The 20,732-nt window shown below is 27.3% G+C and overlaps 1 protein-coding gene across 2 annotated transcripts; it reads left to right on the forward strand.

The window, feature by feature from the left end:
* Positions 1–18,674, forward strand: LOC129920144 (protein DR_1172). 2 transcript variants are annotated; one of them, XM_056001358.1, is made up of 5 exons: positions 1–162; positions 17,675–17,857; positions 17,926–18,062; positions 18,127–18,324; positions 18,385–18,674. In XM_056001358.1, the coding sequence occupies exons 1-5, from the start codon at positions 144–146 to the stop codon at positions 18,469–18,471; spliced, it is 624 nt and encodes a 207-aa protein (XP_055857333.1). In that variant the 5' UTR covers positions 1–143; the 3' UTR covers positions 18,472–18,674. The 2 variants fall into 2 exon arrangements, with proteins under 2 accessions (XP_055857333.1, XP_055857334.1); XM_056001359.1 differs by lacking the exon at positions 1–162 and adding an exon at positions 2,404–2,528.
* Positions 18,675–20,732: the final 2,058 nt, after the last annotated feature.

The following is a 20,732-nucleotide window of genomic DNA, read 5'->3' on the forward strand; positions in this document are numbered from 1 at the left end:
GCAACCTCAAAGTTCGTCACTTGCTTTAGTTAATATTGTATCTCGCGTTGAAGACGTTGTGCTTTTTGTATATTCGTGTGCGACAAAAAAAACGTTTTTTTTTTTCGAAGTATTTCTGAAAAAATATATAAAAATCTAACAATATGTTCAGTTCATTCACAGGTAAAATTTAAAAACAAAAATTGTTTTAAATGTTTTTAATTTGTTGTAAATGATTCGGGCACAAAAATAATGTTTATAATTATGATACATTTAATTAATTTTGGTTTTAAATTAACTTATTTATGTATTTTTTTTTTAAATTTAAATTTATTGATTTTTTTCTGTTTTGAAATTATGTCATTCCTTGAAAATTCCTCTGCATCCAAACTTCTGAACACCACCCATCAACAACAGTTTATTTATTTTCTTATTCACATAACCAATCAGATACATGTTGAGTAAGGTTTAATATTTACAACGCAAAAACAAAACAACAAGACGTAAAAACTTTAATGTGAAGAAATGTGAAAAAAATAATATCTTAACACAAAATCATAAACCTGAAGGAATAAGGAATAACTCTTTTACCTTTAAGAAAATGTTAACGAATTTAAAGGATTCTATAGTTTTCAAGGATTCAAGTTGATAAATAATAATTTTTTGTCCAACTTTTTTTTTTTAGTGCTCTTTTCAATACTCTTGAAATTTAATTATTCATTTAATTTCCCTAACTCTTTTTAAAATATTCTTCAATAAATCTTTTAAGATTTAAATTTTTATTTCGCAATAACATTTTTTCAACAAAGTCTTCGAAACCACGTTTTAGATTTTGATTGTTATTATTGTAAAATTTTGATTTTTTTTTAAAGTTTTAAACAAAAATATATTTTATAAAAATTAATTTGTTTACATTTACAATAATTGTTGGTTAATGCGTTATTAATTTGTTTAATTTCGCATAAATTAATTTATTTAAAAACGTGTTTGAATTTCATTAAAGGGTTTAGTTGTTTTTTTTTTTAAAGCTTAAAATTTTGTGTCTTCATTTTTCTTACGGCGCAATTTTCGTCTCAAGGACTTTCTTCAGACTTTTTGTGTGATTGGTCTGATTTCTCCATAAGAATTATTTGGAGTACTAAAACTTACCTTTGGTTAAGGACTTACATTTCATAAACGTTCATAAAGTTAAACTTAATGAAGAAGTTCATCTGTGCCGGTAATAAGTCATTTGATAAACTAGTTATTTTGTTTATTTCATTGTTGCTGGCTTATGTATCAAAAGCTTTTCATATAATCGATTTGGGTGGGTATCTTGCTACTTCATTCCAATATTACGTCATTTTTATTACTGTGAGATCGACATCAATATTATATACATACATGAACATTTGTACTGTACGGACATATTATTTTTTTTTTTCTTTTGGAATGTTAATGCTAGACATGAGGCATGGGGGTATCTGCTAAGTTGATTGTTATTTTGGTCGTTCAGTAGGAGGCTTTTGTTAATTAAATAAAATGTATAGTGGAGAGCAGTATTCCAGTATTTAATAAAATAAATATGATTTTTTTGTTTGTTTAATATTCTAGGGAACCAGATTAGCCAGTTCAGAATTTATTTGAATCGGAATGCTTTGTGTTTGATGCAATTCAGAATATAATCCGATTTTTTTTATAGTTAGGTATGCGTAATGTAAGTAAAATGCGACGTTGCTTTGAGCAAATAAATTTATTTTTAAGGTGACGTTATGGTGCACTACCTTAATTGAAGAGGAGAAAAAAAATACTGAGAATACTTTTACTTGCGTTTTAATAACGAAATGTACGAGGTATTGAATGTTCAAGATGCTGAGAAATAAGGTGCGCATTTAAATATTTATTTGTTTTGATAATAAGAGGGTGTATACAAAATTACAGGGACACTAAGAGTTTAAGCAAAATATAGGTAGATAGAATAAAAATCTAAGAGATATTCTCGTTTTATTGTGATCGACGAAACCAAAACTATTACATTGTTGATTACAGTGTATTACGTTCAAATTATAATTGAAAACATATCTCAAATACAAATTAGTTTTTGAAAAGTCTTTGACATTATGAAGCCTATTTCATGTGGCGAAAAAACTGCTAGCATAATTTTCTAAAATAAATATGAAGTCCTGAACGCAATTTTATAAGATATGTAGGTACTACTATAACAAATTTTCAAATAATGCACATCCCTTTTCTAAGGAACGTGTTATATTGAACAAAAGTCGAAGATTTTTTTTCTTAATTTTCATCAATATTACTACTCGTTAATTGATTAATTGACCTTCGATTATAACAATTACTATTGTCATCTCACCCCTAGATGACAAATCAAAAACAAAAAAAAAAAATCTCACACAAAATTTACTTAAAAGTCACAATGTCAAAGCTAGGTGAGATCAGTATTATACCAACCCCCAGCTTGTATCGATATATCGGTCCTAAATTTTTAATAAAATTTAAGTTTTCAAATAACTGCATTACTAATTAAATTCTTGCAATGGATAGTTTAACGTGTACGTATATTAAAGTAGAAAAACTATTTTGTATTAATATATATGTAAATATGCTATTAGATCTAACAAAATGAATTTCAACATATTTGTAGAAGGATATATCTTCTTAATTTGATAATTAAGTGCGGTTTTAAGAGTGCGTTACGGATTAAGTTTAAATGTTCCATAAATTTCTATATATGCACGTAACTGCGCTAACACAAAACAAAACAGAAGTTTTGAGATCACCGTGCAAGCGGGATAATATTATTTAAATCTACTTAGCTATTGATATCGGATTATTACCTTATTTAACCTTGATTAACAATATTCGCATTTAGTTTGAAAAAAAACCAAGAAGTTTTTATTGTAAAAAAACCTTTTTGTTTCAAATAAGTTTTCTTATACCTTCAAGTTTGAATTTTAATTCTTTGCCGGCGGGTACAAAGGGGTTAAGTCATAAATGATAGTTTGCCAGAAAATGCGATTGAAGCTGAATAGAGGAATTTTTGAGCATTAATTCTTTTATTTTTATAAGAAAGAGTATCTCTTAATTTATAATTTTGATACAAACTAAAAGAAAAAAAAGAGCTTATTCTTATTTTATCAAAACCCGAAAAGTGCAATTTTATGACTTTACCCCTTTGTACCCAGCGGCAAAGAATTAATCTTTTTTATTGGACGATATTTATAAAAGGTGGCCAAATTATTACGAGCACCTGAATTTTAGATGATTTTGAAGTTTAAGAGTCGTGAAATTATTTCGTAATTGTTATTCAATAATTTGTTATACCAAGCCTTAGCACTTTGGTTCGAAGTTCCAAACGAATTTAATCGATAACCGTTTCTTCCGTTATAAAAGGCTATTAGATTCATGACCGTGAAATTAAATTGAAATTAATTACTTATATGCTTCTCAAAAAACAGATGTTTAAGAGTAATTTTTGTAAGAGACAAGATATTACTGCAGAGGTTTCCATAGAATAAAAACAAAGGAGAAAATTGTTTATTAGGATAGCAACATTATCATGTAAAGATTTTGGATGATAGTTTTTTGTTACCTTAAACTATTTCGAAAATTGCTGTTAGAACGTCTTTATTCCATATTAACTAAAAATTTATTTTTTCGACCTCAACATTTTTCTCCAATTTGATTAGGTTTAGAAGAAATATAGCTATAATCATAAGTTGGTTTTAGGTCTGTTTTTTTTTTTTTTTTTTTTTTAACATCTTAGTCAACAATTCACAGATATATATTTATCCCCTTCTTCAGGACTCATAGAGACCAAAAACCCACCGAATAGCAAACTATATTCATGAAAATAGGAACAATTGTTTAAAAGATATAAAACTGTACTTAGCCAAAATCCAAAATAATCAATTTTAAAATCTTCTTCTCATTTACTTTTTCTCATTTTGTTGCACAACAAAATCTTTAAGACAAAGATATACCAAATATATTGGGATAGTAATGAAAGCACTATTAAAGTGCTCCATCATAATCACTAAACTAAAGACTATGAAAAAGTTTAGCCTGATTTTATTCCTAAAAAAACAACGAATTATGATGTGGAAAAATTTTTAAGAATTTTGTCAAAACATTGAATTTTAAACAGTACATACCTAAGTGAATTAATAAGAATTTCAAGACGTTACAATATTGAAAAAGAAATATTTTTAAATTATTATGTTTGAATCATAGATATCCGAATAATTTACCTAAGGTAAAGCTAAACTTATACATTTTTTCATCAACTTATTTGTTACGTTTGGTAAACCATAACATAGATCAAGAAACTCTTTAAATGCAAAAAAAAAACTCATAAGCATCTATATTTGTTCATAGATGGCGTTGATGCTTGGATATCTCATGCATTTAATGAATGGACAATTTCTTTTGAAGGTTGATCAATAGGTATTAATTTAAGCATGTATTTAGAAAAAGGTGTGAGTTCCATCACAATGTTCCCTAACTCATAAAAAAATTCGTCCCTAGGTTTTCCCTTTTCTTTTCATTTTCATATTCACTAAATATCAATACTAGGCAGCTTTAATTTTACATTTCAATCAAAAACCAACTTCAACGCACCAAAACAACCGCACACACAATTCCTACCGCCTTCCACATGAACCTACTTATTTATTTATTTCTTTTATACACTTAAAAATATCTATTTATAGTTCTTTTATTAAAACAAATCTTCTATTTTTTTTCCTATGGAAAAATAAAACCAACAATTTTCTTTTTCTATAATTTTTATTTTTAATTATCAACACGCAGACAGTTCAAAATGTAAGTATATGCGTTAAATATAAAATAAAAAAATTCTCTGATTATAAATTTTAGGAGCAAAATTAAACATAGAGTAGATTATGACGTAGAATAGATTGATTGCCTTAGATATGAACAAAAATAAAAATAAATATTATTTCCAAACTCATATACCTTTGTAGATTTTTTTTTAGCTCCCGTTTCTCTTAGAATAATAGAATGTTTTAGAATTTTAAAATTCAGTTTTTAATTCTAGAATGTTAGTAGTACTGAGTAAAATTCAAATAAATTAACCACGCCTTTGTGTATGAAACTAGCTAGAAATATTACTTTATTTAAATTTTTTTTGTTGTTCATACAATTTGAATTGCTGTTTTGTTTTGAATTTTTCTGTGAAATCCGGTGATCAATTTTCCCAAATAAAATTCTGTATAAAAACAATATTAAGTTTGCATTCGTTTTCAAAATATTTGTTTGTCTTGGAGTTAAATTCATTCACATTCCATGAGGCAGTAATTAATTATTGTTAAACGTATATTTTGCTGCACCTTTTTAATTAAATAATTAATTTCAGATATTTTATAAATATAGAAAAATCGTCACTGTAATAGTCTTGAATGAATCAAGATATTTAGTTATAAGCAATATAAATTAATAAGCAAGCATTACCAAACCAGCAATGGATTGTTGACATAATATGTATTCTATTTACTCCTCAGAATTAAAATAAAGTAATACCATATGATACAAAAAAAATAAATACAATAAAATGTAAAATAAAATAAAATAAAATAAAATAAAATAAAATAAAATAAAATAAAATAAAATAAAATAAATAAAATAAAATAGAATAAAATAAAATAAAATAAAATAAAATAAAATAAAATAAAATAAAATAAAATAAAATAAAATAAAATAAAATAAAATAAAATAAAATAAAATAAAATAAAATAAAATAAAATAAAATAAAATAAAATAAAATAAAAATAAAATAAAAAAAATAAAATAGAATAAAATAAAATAAGATAAAATAGAATAAAATAAAATAACATAAAATAAAATAAAATAAAATAAAATAAAATAAAATAAAATAAAATAAAATAAAATAACATAAAATAAAATAAAATAAAATAAAATAAAATAAAATAAAATAAAATAAAATAAAATAAAATAAAATAACAAGAAATTATGACTTCGAAGCTCTGTTCAGTGTATAAAACAAAGGTTTTTTTTTAAAGCGTCCACCGTGCAAAAGCTGCTCTATTTGTATTTAATTTATATAACATGTCCTTAACTTTTCGACCCTTAACATTAGTTTTATGACTTTTTTCCTTTCGTAACCTTCAACTGAGGTTATTCACTTCCAGGTCGCACTTCCCTTTAATTTTCGCGAATTTCTCTTTGTCCTTCAATAGTAGCTTTATAACTTGATTACCATGCTCATCGTGATAACCCACACACATTTCCCAACGGCCTACTTTTCAAGAAATAAAAAAAAATATAGTCTAGATTCCAATCTGTTGGCGCCATGCTTTAAGTAAATATATATTGACGCCATGTCTATGCATGTTCGTGAATCATGATACCTAAACAGCTTTGAATTTTCAAAACCGTGAAAGTTTTTATAGTGATGTTGATGACTCAGAATAATAAAGTTCAACTTCTTTGAAATAGTTGAAAAGTAGTGAGAAATTCTTTTATAGTGTGAAGCTTTAAAAATGTCTTAACTTAGTTAAAGTTACTTTTGCACGTGTTGAGAGCATGCGCTCAACCAAAGCAAATATGAAAACAAAGAAATATAAAACAAACCGAAAAAAAAACTTGAAAATAAATTTTCCAACAGTTTTCCCAGTCAGTTTATCGAGAGAAAAATAAAATGCGCAAAATGTCTCAAAGTTTCGCATCAGAAACTCTGACTCAGGGTTGGATTAAGTCATCTTGATAATAATACAAGTTGCACAAAATTCGGTACTTTGTTTTTGTAAATTACAACCCGGGATCTATACAAAATTCTTATCAAAATCTTTCTAAAACAACTTTGAAGTTCAATTTAATATTACGTATGTTTTCGTTTACCTATACTTAAATAGACTTTAGGGTCATTTAGGGCTACTCAAGTCTACAATGCGGCAATGATCGGAATTAAATGAGGTTTATAAATAGAACAAAATGAAAACCACATGAACTGGAAACACGAAATCGGATCCACCAAGTAGCACAACTGCCGCATCCCCCCAACTAGTGGAACGAGTCTAATTCTATAAAAACATAGCGTGCATACCACCTCAAAGCTGATTATCTAAACCTTTAACTAGCATCATACTTTGACAATTCTCAGAGTATTGCGATGTACCTATTCTTCTGAAATTTATTTAAAAACAATATCACCATGTTAAAAGGCACAACTAGACCCTATAGTGTTGGAGAATTAATGGTGAGACCGCAACATCACACTCCAACGCTGAGAGAATAAATTCTAGTATGATGTCATCCACCGGACTCAAGGTTAGGGCTTAATGGCTAACACGCATATAGAATTAAAACATAGCTAAAGTTTACAAGTGTTGTTCTACCACGGTCGATGGAGAATGGAACGAGTAAGAGAAAAAAGATGTGTTTTTTGTTTTTAACCGATACACATCAGCTGATTCAAAAATGGAAACTAGTTATAGGTATCGCGTAGGTCTAGGGTATATTTGTGGAAAAGTACAACAGAACTTCAGAACAAAATGTAAGTTACGAGTTGCGGAAGTGGGAAAGGATTCTCGACGGAGACAACAACTACAATGGTCGGGAAGTTGTGAAAACTTGATTGTACTTATGACACGTTTTCGTATATGAGAAACGTGCTCAGCAAACTTAATTAGGATGACAAGACAAGAATTGGTCGTATGTATGAATTGAATTATGAAAATTCTGTCAGCGCAATGCAGGTGTTTCCCAAAGGTTCAAAAGAATGGTTTTTGGGTTATTTAATTTTTATTAATGAAGAGGGTTGCGAAACCTGTACCGTGTTGAAAAAAGCAATTTGTCATCGAAAAAAAGCTGTCTTTTGGAAATTTTCTTTTTTGTGAATATTGGTTCATTATCTTCTTCATATGAAATAAATGAATACCTCTAGCACAGATGTCATATCTTATTTGATACCTACCGGATCAGGTTGGTAATAAAATGACTGATAACTTATTTTTATCAATCTGCTGCATTTCTGATTTTCTGTTTTAATTAAAGATACATACTGTTGGAGTGATTCATGCATTTATTTTATAAGGTAAATGCATTAGTCTGCTGGCGTCCTTAAACAATGTCATTTTTAGACCCCAGTTTATCTTAGACTGGAGTTTATCCATTGTTATTTCAATAGGATAAACTCCAGTCTTTCTTAGCTTACAGAGTGTCTATAAATATGGCCCAGAGTCTTATTTTAACAATTTGATGTTCTTCTTGAAAAGCTTCATAATTTCCATTTGGCCCATTTTTTGACATCAATTTATATCAATTAAACGTTTTTCTTGGTCGCAAATTTACCAAGTTAAGAAAAACATCTTCAATTTGGCCCATAATAAGGCAAATCCAATAATTTTTTTTAACTATAAATGGTTATGAAATCTGTTTGCTTATATTGATACTATACCTATGAGTTTCTGGTGTGTGACTTTTCCAAGTCAACATTGCTGTAAAACCAAATTTTTCGAAGGATATATTGATGTGATAAATTCAGAGACAGAATAAAGTTTTGACGTCACGACAATTTTCCTGCAACATCAATTCTGGACCTGGCTCCGTCTCTGAAGTTAAATAGTTTTCGAAATAAAAAAGATCGTTACATTTAGAGCCAGTTTGTTCACAGTCGATTATATTTTAATCAAGGATTATTCCATAGAAAAATTCTTGATTAAAAGATAATCGAGTGTGGAAAAAGCGGCCCTTAATCTCTCAAAATGTAAATTTTGTGTTTATTAATTTTCGCTCCCCTTATATTTTGAAAAAAAAAAACCAAAACCTTAATCTTTTTCAGATAAAACATAAAATTTTCTGTCCAATAAAAAAATAATATAATATAACAGTTGTAGGTATAATGAATTATTCCCGCATCATACAATTAATATTTTGTCTTCTGTAAGTACATATGCTTTCTACACATTTCAACGAAATTCCATCAATTAGGAACCATATTGCGACCCAGCATGTTTTCATGATTGAATACTCCTAAGTCGTCCCCTAATTCCATGATAATTGTATTTTTCTTTCAATATCATTGTCGTAATTAGAAATTAGAAGCACTCAACAAAAGTGCTTCTTCAATCTCCAACTTGACCTCAGATATTTTTTAAATGATTTCATTTATAAATTGTACATAAAGTGCATCAACTGCATACTTGAAGTAAAATTCCAGCTGCATTAGTCAAATCAAAATATTTTTACAATTATCATTTGAAAAAAATAAAAAAAAAATGAGTAAAATATATTTACTTGTGATATGAAAGTACAAAAGAAATGTCTGTGGTCTCAAATAGTTCATACAAATATAATGTCTTAGGTTAGTATAATTTAAAAAAATAATATTTAATGATGCCTTTAATTGTTCTTGTGAGTTGTGACTTAAGATTCCTAAAGTACACACAAAATGTCATTAAATTACGTTACTAACAGATAACCTTTGTTTGGCTATTCCTGATCGAATGGAATTAATCATATTCCACAGAGCTTGTTTTTGGAAACAGTTACCGGCAAAACTGTTAATCACATCTAACTTTAAGTCTAAAGATAAGTTATTATGAAATAAAAAGTAGACTTTGTATACAATAATTTTTATCACAGCGTTTATTTTAAGCAAATCATTATTAGATTTTATCAATTATTATAAAAGTGTAACAACTACGTCTCTTAGTGTGGATAACAAACGTATTGGCATTTTTTTTTTACTATAATCACTCAGTGATGGTACAAACTGTCGCAAATTTGTTGCCTGTTACTTCAATATTTATAGTGTGCAATTAAATTTTTATTTACCAAAATATTTTTAGAAAAAAAAATTTTTAAACAAATTATTAAATATTCAATCGTTGGAAAAAAAAAGTTTTTATATAAATAATTTTTCAAAAAAAAAAAAAAAGAAATTGAAAGTAAATACATAGGAAATATTAATCGACACATAAAAAAAAGTTTTAAGACATAAGTTTTAAAAATATCGGATTTTTACTACTGCTACTTGAAAAATAACTCTCGAATATCTTTGACAGAAAATAATGATATCGATCTTGATCTAATTTTATTTTATTTTTAATAACGAAATAAATAAATGCACTGCCGAGGTACACGGAAATCGCTCTTATGTTAAAAGAATATTAAACCCTTTTAAAATTCATACACATTTTTTTTAAAGAAATATAAAAATAAAAAACTTATAGTAAAACAAAATTAGGCTTGAAGATACAAAAATATCTCCGTAAATGGTTTTGACCTCCTAACAAGAAATTCCATTTTATTTTTTGTATAACAAGGAATTAAAAAAATTGTTTTTTGAAACTTGTTAGAGTCGTTTTTTTATGCACATAATTTAAAAAATTTTACAAAAAAAAAAAAAACAAAATTAGGTATGCAATTCAAACGATAATATTAATCAATACATAAAAATAAAGTTTCAATAGAATTTATTGATGCATTTTCAATAAATTGAGTTTTGAAAATTATTTTTTTTTTAATTTTAACATTTGAACAAATAATCGGTGAAATCGGTCGTGTCCATAAGGAGTAAGTCAGACATGAAGAAAACGGTGCTATTGCAAGTACCGTTAATAAACATTTCAAAAAATATTTTTCTTATTTCAAAAATACGATTTACGTTTTTGAATTAAAAAAAATAATAATATTTCTCAAAAACAGCTCTAAAGATTCTGGCTTAAAAAATACGTGTGTTTTGGCACATAATATCTTACTCAAATTTTATATAATTTTTCTATTTTTTATATCTTACATAAATTAAAAAAAAAATTCTTTGATGAATTTTTAAATAAATAGCTTTAATACATATGCTACGCAACTTTACCATAAGAGCAAGAACGTGCGACCCAGTCGTGTATTTTATTTTACAATCGGTCAAGTTTTTCAATTCAGTGCACCAAACTTACCCTCGATATTTATGCTTTTTCAACCCTTTTGCTTTTCTGATCAGTATAGAGTATTTTAAGTGCTAATGCACTGGTAGACACATGGAATGCATTCAAAATAGTTGAAGAATTGTTCCCAGTATGAATTTATTTATAAACTCTGACGCCCCCGGTCCACACAGTTCACAAAGCGCCTCTGCTTTTTGTTGTTATTTCTATTCTATAATATAAAACGCTATGCCTAGACCATTAACAAAAATAAAACACGAACTATGTAGGTTGTTACAATTATTAAGATACACAGAGATAAAATCAATTGTTTCATTGGGTTAAAAATAAAATGATTACCTATGTTGTTATAATCAACGATTGAAAAATTTTATTTCAAAATTTGTTTATTCATATACCTACTAAAAAATTATATTAAAAATAAAATAATGTCAAAGATATTTAGTTTTAAATCAACTAATTGTATTATTAAATAATTATAAAATTGTATATTATGATAAAATCACACGTCTCTTTTCCTAGGTATTCAAGTTGTAGTTCAACTTGATGGTTGCGATCTTATCTCTGTTTTTTTTTTTAATTTACTCATAGAAATTAATTAATCTTGAATTTCAAACTGCAAGGTGGTATTTTTAAAGTTATTTTTGAATACCTATAAAAATTTTCAAAAATAATTTTTTTACGTGAACTAAATCAAAAATGCTCATTATAAGATATCCTACATATAAAACAAATTTATTGCAGAGTAAAATTGTCAAAAATGAGTAGATTATTTTCTCTCAGTGTACTTTTCTCAGTATGTGGCAGTGATGTTTTTTTTTCATGCTGATGATGTCATCATATAGGAATTTTGTAAAATCATCTGCCTTTACCGCACTACACCAAGAATTTCGGTGGTAGACCTCCACCTCTATCAGAATGAAAGCATTGCCATGGCCAATATTCATACAACATGTTTGTGTTTGTGGAGTTATAACGTTGCATAGTTTCCATAACAACAAATAAAAAAAAATAATAATAATGTGCTTTGCTAATGGACTAGACGATGATGCGATTAATACGAAAAAAAAAGATGATTGAGTAGAACCAACTGTTGAAATTGAATTTTCTTTCGAATTTAGTTTTAACTTGTTACGGAAATGAAGTCATTATTAAATTTCTTAAAATATTACATCATATTGTAGATGATATTTTTTTATAATTATAATTATGATTAGCATCGATCATAGAAACTGACAATATAAAACAATGCTCGTAAAGTTCTGATAATTACCATTATAATGGTCTTCATTCAATTTATTGTTACAATTTTTATACTAATTCATATCGACTTTTCATCAAAAATAAAAATATTTTTTATAGAAACTTGTTATAACTCTAGTTATTGTTTTGTTTTAACTTTCAAACTTTTTGAAAAGAATATCTTCGTTTTATTTTTATTAGATTAACTTATTAGAAGATAAGTTGATACTGAAAAATAGAAACAATTGGTTTGCAACTATTGAAATGGAAATTTGGTAACCCTATTTTAATGAAAATAATGAAAATTTAATAATATTATTTTAAGAAAGTTATACGTTAAAAATATTGTAACCCTTTTCAAATGAAAAAGGTATCTACTAATTTTTTTTTCAACAGAAAATATAAATTTTGTACACTATAGGTACAGTAAATTTTAAGTGAGAATTTCTCCTATGATAAAAACGGTGCCTGGTGCCATTTCGTAAATAGGATCAAATAAACTTTTAAAATCTGCAATATAGTACAGGAAAGTTAGTAAAAAAACAGGCATATTGTGGAACGAAATATAGGACGGCTGAATTTTTCAAATCTGAAAGAGGGGTAATAAAAAAGCTTAAGTCCTGGTTTTCGGGACGCCACCCCCCTGGCGAAATCCGCCATTTTGGAAAACGCGAATCGCTCTATATCTCCAAAACTATGGGTCCTATAGAAATGGTCATCGGACCAAAGTTCTTGGAAATTTAATTATCTTTTTCTTTGTGATACATTATTTTTCTGAGGGGGCAATAGTTTTGAGGTTATGTTGTTTTAATTTATTTTTTTTCGGCTTTTCTAAGATTTTATCATTCCGGGTATAAGTTACATAATTCTCTAAACAGTAAAAGTTATAGACCATCAAATTTCCAATAATTTGGTATATTTTTGAAAGTCGTGCTATGTATGAGTCGAAAGTTATTGATCTGAAAACTATATTCTAAGCACAGGAAAGTTAGTTAAAAAAACAGGAACTTTATGGAACGAAATATAGGAAGGCTGATTTCTTCAAATCTGAAAGAAGGGTATTAGAAAAGCTTAAGTTCTGGTTTTCGGGACGCAAACCACCCGCCGAAATCCGCCGTTTTGAAAAACGTGAATTGTCCTATACTATATATACTACACTATTTGCTTGACCGAATAAGTTACTTAACCAAAGTTGTAGGCAATGTAAATATCTTTTCTTAGGCATGCACTATGTTTTTCAGCGAGGACAACACTTTTGAGGTTATGTGTAAAATTTTTAATTTTTTGGTTTTTTTATTTTTTCTCAGTCTCTATGATAGAAACATAATTTTTGAGCATCATAAAATTTGGATGTTTGACTTAAAACAAAATATGTGTACCACAATATAGTAAGTTTTACCATTACCCACCTTAATATCTCCCTCTCATATCATATTTTTATTGTTTTTACATTAAGTTCACGATTAAGCCTTTTTTTTCATACCTTATGCAAAAATATATTGGTATATTTTTTGAAAAAATTGAGAGGGATTGCTCTTAAAGTTCCGTATCTTTGGTTTGAAAAGTCATATAATTTTTAAAAGTATACCAAATTAATCGAAATTTGATGTTCTACAACTATAATGATGCTAAAAAATTATGCTTTTATCATAGAGACTGAGAAAAAATAAAAAAATTAAAAATTTTACAAAATAACCTCAAAAGTGTTGTCCTCGCTGAAAAACAGTGCATGCCAAGAAAAGATATTTACATTGCCTACAACTTTGGTTGAGTAACTTATTCAGTCAAGCCAATAGTGTAGTATATATAGACCAATTCACGTTTTTCAAAACGGCGGATTTCGGCAGGTGGTTTGCGTCCCAAAAACCAGAACTTAAGCTTTTCTAATACCCTTCTTTCAGATTTGAAGAAATCAGCCTTCCTATATTTCGTTCCATAAAGTTCCTGTTTTTTTTACTTACTTTCCTGTACTTAGAATATAGTTTTCAGATCAATAACTTTCGACTCATACATAGCACGACTTTCAAAAATATACCAAATTATTGGAAATTTGATGGTCTATAACTTTTACTGTTTAGAGAATTATGTAACTTATACCCGGAATGATAAAATCTTTAAAAAACCGAAAAAAAAATAAATTAAAACAACATAACCTCAAAACTATTGCCCGCTCAGAAAAATAATGTATCACAAAGAAAAAGATAATTAAATTTCCAAGAACTTTGGTCTGATAACCATTTCTATAGGACCCATAGTTTTGGAGACATAGAGCGATTCGCGTCTTCCAAAATGGCGGATTTCGCCAGGGGGGTGGCGTCCCGAAAACCAAGACTTAAGCTTTTCTAATACCCCTCTTTCAGATTTGAAAAATTCAGCCGTCCTATATTTCGTTCCACGAAAAAGTCTATCTTTCCTGTACTAATACCATCTTCACAAAAGGATCTCGTTAGACTTGAAGTGTATTTTTAGTGGAGTAACTAAAGTTCAAAAATTGGCAATATTAGGGAACCCGGCCGAACAGCTTAGATTTTGATGATCTTTTTTTTCAAACGTCTGTAATTAAAAATACTTTAATGTCTATAGATTAAAAATTGCCGGTGTTGCCATTTTGATTTTTTAAATTTAATTGAAGATTTTTGTGAACAAAAAAAATTTTTATTCAAAAATTGTTCTTACATTTCATAAATTAATCGATGCCAAAAGATTGTCTAGGAAATTCAAGGAAAAAAAATATATAGGAGTGAGGGACAATCTTCCATCGTTCAAGCGATAGATGCAATTTTCTTATTAATTGACTTCAAACACAAAAAAAAATATTTGAACACAAAGGCAACATCTACAATATTTAAATATACATTTTTAAAAAGCTAGAAGCCTAGTCATATTTGTAAAATTAAAATAAAGTTAATTGAATTAAGGGCTTTTGAAAGAATGGTAACTGAACTCAGATTTAAAAAAAAAAAAAATATTGAAAAAATTTTAACATGTCGTTTTTTTTTATGAAAAATAAAATAAAAGTTTTGAAAAAAAATTTAACTTATTTTTTTTAAAGTTCAACATCTAAACATAATATTATTTTTTATTCATTTAATAACCCTTATTGTTGAAAGTTAAATAGCAAAAATTTAAAGTTCTTATTTACCAAAGTCTTTGAGAAAATTAATTATTTCAATGCAAAAATTCAGTTTTTATAAAAAAAACCCTGAAATTGAAATAATTTTTAATTTTTTATATCAAAAGTATGATATTTATATTATATTTTCTGCTTCGGCATTCAACTGATAATATTTATGGCAAAATTTTTTTAAAGAAATTCATATTTTATTAGAAAAAGTTTGGAAAAAAGTCATTTTAAATTTTTTTAATAACATTTTTTTTTTTAAATTCTGAGTTAAAGGACCATTTTTTCAAAAACTCTTAATTAAATTTAGTGGATTTAAATTTAAGAGACAAGAATGAGCTTCTGGCTTTTTGTTGTTGTTTTCTAAATATTTTTTTTGTGTTTGAGGTCAGAATTTTAGAAAATTGCATTTATCCCTTACTCCTTTATAATTTTTTTTTCCTTAAATTACCTAGAGAATCTTTTGCTATCATTTGTTTTATGAAATTTAAGCAAAAAAAAAATGGTTTAGTTAAAAAAAAATTTAATTTTAATTTAAAAAAACAATACGGCAACATCGGAAATTTTTAATCTATAGACTTTAAAGTATTTTTAATTACCTACGTTTGAAAAAAAAAAAAATCGTCAAAATCAGAGCTGTTCGGCCGGGTTCCCTAATAATTTTCTTTAGTTACTCTACTATTTAAATTAAAAATTTTTGTATTTATAAAAAATTATAAAATAAAATATATTTTTTTTTATACAAGAAATCAAATGGCAAACCTATCTCATTTTGTGGTCAAAATCTTTTAAAACGGTGCGTGGTTAAGTAGGTTCCTAATTAAAAAAACAGATATTTCTAACATTTATTATGAAATTCCTTAAAAAAATCAAATTATAATAGTTGTTCCCTTATTTTTTTCGAAATACCCTTTTGCCATATTTATTTTGATTAAGGTTACCATTATGTGTACACCAATTTTCTTAAAATTATTTTACTATTTTTTGTCAGTTAAGAGCTCTTGTTTAACGATTTAAACATTTTTTTGTTTGGCCAGTCTAAATTATATAGTTATGAAGCATTTTTTGTTCTTTATAGGGTTGCCACATAGTTGTTTCCATTTTAAAAGTGTCAATCCTCCTATAAGTTAAAGTAGCTTGTCGGTCGGTTACCTCTGTGAATTTTGGAATAGATTTAATATTGGAAACACGCAACATTATTTCATTACTGATACAAACTTAAGTCTCTTGATCAAAATCCAAAACAAAAACTGGCGAATTATTTTTTTCAAAAACAAAAATCTACCAACAATATCCGCCTAATAATCCTTTCTAACAGAGATGAACCCGTTCAAAATTCTAGTAGTCCATCTATCAATAAGCTCTTTTACAGCCAAAACTATTATTTGATCGGTCGGATGTCGGATCAAAAACCATCTTAAGTCTTTTACTAAAAACTCCAATTGCCATTGTGCTTACATTCATGTTGATAAATATATCTACTTGTTTTTGCGCCACAAATTTGATCAGCACCCACGTTGTTTGGCGCTAAAATGTTTAAGACCAATTAACCGGGAATCAAAAAAGAGACAGAACAAAAATAACCATCTTAACATGTTAATTCTATTAAAAGAAATACCAGTTTTCCGTATTTCATGCATGTATGTAAATTAAGAAACCCAAATATGAATTTCATATGTTTCTCATCTGCCTGTGTCCATTAATGAAAAAAAAAAAAATAAATAAAGTATAGCATTTTTGCGGCGGATTGCTTTTAATCTAAGTTTTTTATTTTTATAATTCGGGAAGAGATAATCGTGTAGGTGTTACTGAGTATTATGAACTTTAAAGAGGCGTTTCCACACAGTATCAGATTCAAACAGAGTAATGGAAACAGAAATAGTTAAACATAAAAATAATTAATGATAATAACCGTGGAAACAAATTATTGCAAGAACGCATTTGACTTCTTAAAAATTCTTGCAATTTTGTTTTCAAAAAAAGTTGGCAAGCGAATTTAAGCAGTAGGTAGACTTGTTTTCCTACCCAAAGAACTAAATTAAATCAATCTTGTTTTTATGAGCTATTGCAATACAACATCATTAGAAGTTCCTTTAACCAAGTCTTTTAGGTCTAAGATCAATGATCAATGTTGGTATTAAGCAAAAAAATCATTTGCAATAAATATTTTTAAGCTCTATAAAATTTAAATTAATTTTATTTAATTAATATTTGGTCATTATATTCAGGCAAACTAGAAAATGAAATATGCGATTTTAATAAAATGCTACAATTATATTACTTTTTAAAATTTTAGCACTGCACGAAGCTAAATGAATTTAGATTAAGTTTCTTTTCCCAGGCATTTTGCCTCATCATTTAAATAAAAAAGTTCCACAGCATTTTTCTTAAAGTTCTTATTTTCTTTTCTCAGCATCATTGAAGGGCCTTGGTGACAAAACCGCCAATTTGTTCAGCAAGAAGAAGGAAGAAGCTGCTCATTTGGCTGAAGAGAAGGCACAGGCTGCAGCAAAATTAGCTGAAGATCAAGCATCGAAAGTTGGATCAGCTATTTCATCAGCTGGATCTGAAGTTGGAAATTTTGCATCATCAACTGGTAATGTCTAAAATATGAAAAAAGCTAGTTAGACATTTTTGAAAATAATTTGTTGTTCCATTTTTTAGCAAGTGAAGCTGAAAAGGCTGTTGGCAGCGGAGTTCAGACAGCTAATGCTGCTGTTGAAGGAACCGTCCAGACTGTTGGTAATGTTGCTGGAAACACAAAAAGTGCTGCAGCTAATATTGCTGATGTTTCTTCAAAGGTATTAGAAAAATTATAATAATTGTAAAGATTTGATTGTAATGTGAGTTATATTTCTATTTAAGGCCGCAGCTAATGCTGTAGATCAGACCAAAAAAGCCGCAAATGAAGCTATCAACAAGAGTGTTAAGGCTGGTGAACAAGTGATCGACGCTGCTGAAAAGAAAGTCGATGAAGCAGTCAAAACAGCCAGCAGCACAGTGGATCAAAAAATGAACGAAGCTAATCAATTTGCCGACCAAAAGCGTGAAGGACTCGAAAAGGTTTTTTTTTCTTATATTTTATTTTGAATGAGGTTTTAATAGTGTTTATTCAATTTTCAGGCAATCCACGATACAACAGCCAAAGTAACTGACTCAGCTGGAAACGCCACAGCAAATCTGATGGGCAAGCTTAACTTGGGAAATTAAACCCAAACAAAGAAGCTGATTTTAGAATTAATTTGTTTTAATTTTTAAGAATAAAAACGAAAAAAGAATAAGAAAATGAAAACTGTTTTGCAAAAAAAAAAACTAAAATTCTGTCCCTAAGAGAGAAAAATATAATTAAAAAAAAAAAAATAAAACGCTTAAGTCACTGTCCAAGAAGTTATGATGTCCTTATCGATGTGGAATGATATATAAAGTGCCAGTTGCAAGCTAGAGATGGCTTCAAAGGATTTTTTTAAATGGGAATTTAATATTGCACAAAAAGATATATTTACTCTTTAAATAAAATATACAAAAACAAAAGAAAAAATACTTGACTTTTAGCTAGAACAAAATATTGAAATTATTACTCAACTCATACATAGAACAGGAAAAATATATTTTGTTAAAATAAAGATTTTTAGAGAATAACAAAGCTTTCTTCAAAGAATTTCATTAAATTTAGATCGTTTTGCAGAAAAATAGTAATTTAGATTTTTATATATTTTTATATCAATTTTTCTACTGTAGAAAAAAATATTCGCAATAACACCATAAAAAATGAATAAAAATCGCAAAGGAAAATTATATTAACTTTAAGTGTGTTTTAACAGGGAATGACAGTCTTTTTTTTTTTTTTTTGTATACCAAGTCAATTAAGAGAAACTACATTAAATATAATAATAAAGCTTGTAACAATTTGCACAATAGTTGCTAAATGACTTTTCGTTTTTATAAAATTTCATATGTTTATATTTTTATTATTTAAATTTAAGTTGTAAAATTCGCGAGAGAAAAAAAAGTTTAAGCAAAAAAATGTGAAATTCTAGTTTAAAACTTATTGTAAAATAAAAATAAAATTTTATGGAAATATGTTCTTGTGTTTTTTTTTTTTTTAATCCTTCATGAAAAAAACATACAGGAAAATATAAAAAAGTCAAAGAGTTATCTATTTTAAAATTCAAACTTAAAAATCGGTGTGACATCGTTTACACCGTTTCATATCAGGATTATAATATCCATAACATAGAAACAGCTGCTATTAAATATTTTGAAATTGTGTTGCTTGTTTTGTCTGCCATTTAAGATCCAGTTGTTCTAATTATTAATTAACCGAATCGAAATTAATGACTTAGCACCAGTGTTACTGTTAAAAATATACAAAAAGTGTCAAAATAAGGGGCCCGAGGCAGTAAAGGGGCCAACCATAACATTCCGTAAAGTATATAAACATCACCAAAAATATTTCATAAATATTTTTAAATAAAATAAGTTAATAAAAAAAAAACAAACAAACAAAATATTATAATTCTTGACAAATTTAATGCATATCAATGCATTTGCACATTATTGTTTTTTTAATTATACTTACTTCTTCCGATATTTGTACACTAGTTTGGACTTTAGTAGGTATCCAGTTTTCAAGATCTTCTCTTGGTCTTATTAAATTAAGGACTAACATCATTGAATTGCAAGTTTTTACATTCAATCTATTTTTACTTGCTCTATAGGGCAAGTATTGGTTTCGTATTATTGTACACATTTCGATATCCTAAACGCGTGGATGGATTTTCTTACAGATGATTTTTATAGAATTCTGAAAGTTGTTTTTTTTTTACAAATTTATAAATTTTTCAAGTTATGTATAGTAAATAATTAAAAAACGGCTCTAAAGATTCTAATTAAACATTGCACACGTAATATTCAAAGCAATATCAGTAAAACTGCATTTTTAGTTTTTCTCAAAAAGTCAAATAACAAAAAAAAAATTTTCATTTAACAAAATTATGCCCTAAATGTCGAATTTTCCCCAACATCAAGAAAATTTCATTAAAATTAATACAAAGGCAGCTCTTAAAATCTGCAAGTGAACTAACATATAAACTGCAAGAGCAAGTACGTCGTGCATTTTATTTAGTTTATTTTCTATCAATGTAAGTTTAAAAAATACAGTTCCAGCTGAGGCAATGCTAATGGGACAAGGTAAAAAATATTCGCCACACATTTATAGGTATATGTAAGTTTTCAAACTAAGTTCATCCAAACTATTTTTACATACCCCGAGAGCATGCCAAAATTCTTCTACGTCCTGAAGTTCAAAAGTTGTTTAAGAAACCTTGTCTGCAGACCTAGTTAGTTATTAAGGAATATAAACAGCTTGAGGAGTTTATATTCCTCAATACCTTTCCTAGAATTCCATCCTATTAAATTCTGAAATCAGAAACCAGATCTACTTAATTGAAATCAATTTTTCTTTGTTTTAT

The sequence above is a fragment of the Episyrphus balteatus genome, chromosome 4 (assembly GCF_945859705.1).
Source record: "Episyrphus balteatus chromosome 4, idEpiBalt1.1, whole genome shotgun sequence".
In the NCBI taxonomy this organism is placed as follows: domain Eukaryota; kingdom Metazoa; phylum Arthropoda; class Insecta; order Diptera; family Syrphidae; genus Episyrphus; species Episyrphus balteatus.